Genomic DNA, 997 nt, shown 5'->3' on the forward strand with positions numbered 1-997 from the left:
GTTTGCGGAGACCCATCACAGCAACTTTTGGATTCTCAAACATTGAAATTGTTTGCGAGAGAGGAAGTGACTTATGATCAATACTGTATAGCGGTTGATTTGCAAACCAAAATATGGGGTCGGGATGGCAAACGACAGTGCGAGGGGCAGCGCGTAACTAAGAGCTACTCCAAAGCATCCATAACCGGCTTCAATAGCAGTCATTCTCGCACATCTGATCGTGGTCGCATGTACACAGTAAGAACGACTATAGGCACAGCCTGTGTGGGTTAAGTCCAAAAAGATGAAGTATGTTGCCAAGAGGAAGCAACACATGATCAAAACCATACATATACTGCACAAAGAAGAGCTGGAAGCACAGAGGTCCAACAGGAAGTTACCTGTAGATCACATTTTCATGATGGCTGACGATTCTTGTGCCACAAACCGAGTGTTCAAAGAGAGCGATGCCTTCTTTGAAATACTGCGGCATAAGAAAAATCATCAAACCCGTCAGGTCCATCGTTTAGAAGACCTCTTATCTCCTAATCAGAAGAGGGGCGTGAGGCAGATCGCCGAGCACCCGCAATTCCGTCGCGCATTCGAAAGATTGGCGGGTATCCCAGGCATTCGATCGGGTATGTTGACGGGCAGTCTTCACAAATTCACTAGTGTTCGCTGCGATGAGGTTTGTATTCTCAGCATCTTCCTGACTGGACCGGATTAACGATACGTATAGGAAATTGTCAATTATTTGGAACTGATCTATGATATTTGGCTGCACGTCGTTGGGGGAATCGAGTCCAACCTAGTCAACATCGACAAGGATACAGTGCAGCTCTTGGAGCTCAAGTGCCCTGGCTTCTCCACCAGAGATGAACGAGATCTTCACGACATTGTGTCCAGCGGCCGGGCGTTCAGAAACTTCGACCAAACTGAACGAAATTCGTTCTGGCAAAACCTTTGCAGCTTGGATGTTGTGATACTTTCGCTGTCGACGTTCTTCAAACACTTCAGG

General features: G+C 46.9%; 1 protein-coding gene across 1 annotated transcript; it reads left to right on the plus strand.

Moving 5' to 3' along the window:
• Positions 1 to 283: 283 nt before the first annotated feature.
• Positions 284 to 706, plus strand: CABS01_17237 (uncharacterized protein; the record flags this gene model as incomplete). The annotated part of the gene is made up of 1 exon (XM_060550564.1): positions 284 to 706. The coding sequence occupies one exon, from the start codon at positions 284 to 286 to the stop codon at positions 704 to 706; it is 423 nt and encodes a 140-aa protein (XP_060393677.1).
• Between the last annotated feature and the right edge of the window lie 291 nt (positions 707 to 997).

This window comes from Colletotrichum abscissum (genome assembly GCF_030869225.1).
Source record: "Colletotrichum abscissum strain IMI 504890 chromosome Unknown Scaffold_504.1, whole genome shotgun sequence".
Taxonomy (NCBI): domain Eukaryota; kingdom Fungi; phylum Ascomycota; class Sordariomycetes; order Glomerellales; family Glomerellaceae; genus Colletotrichum; species Colletotrichum abscissum.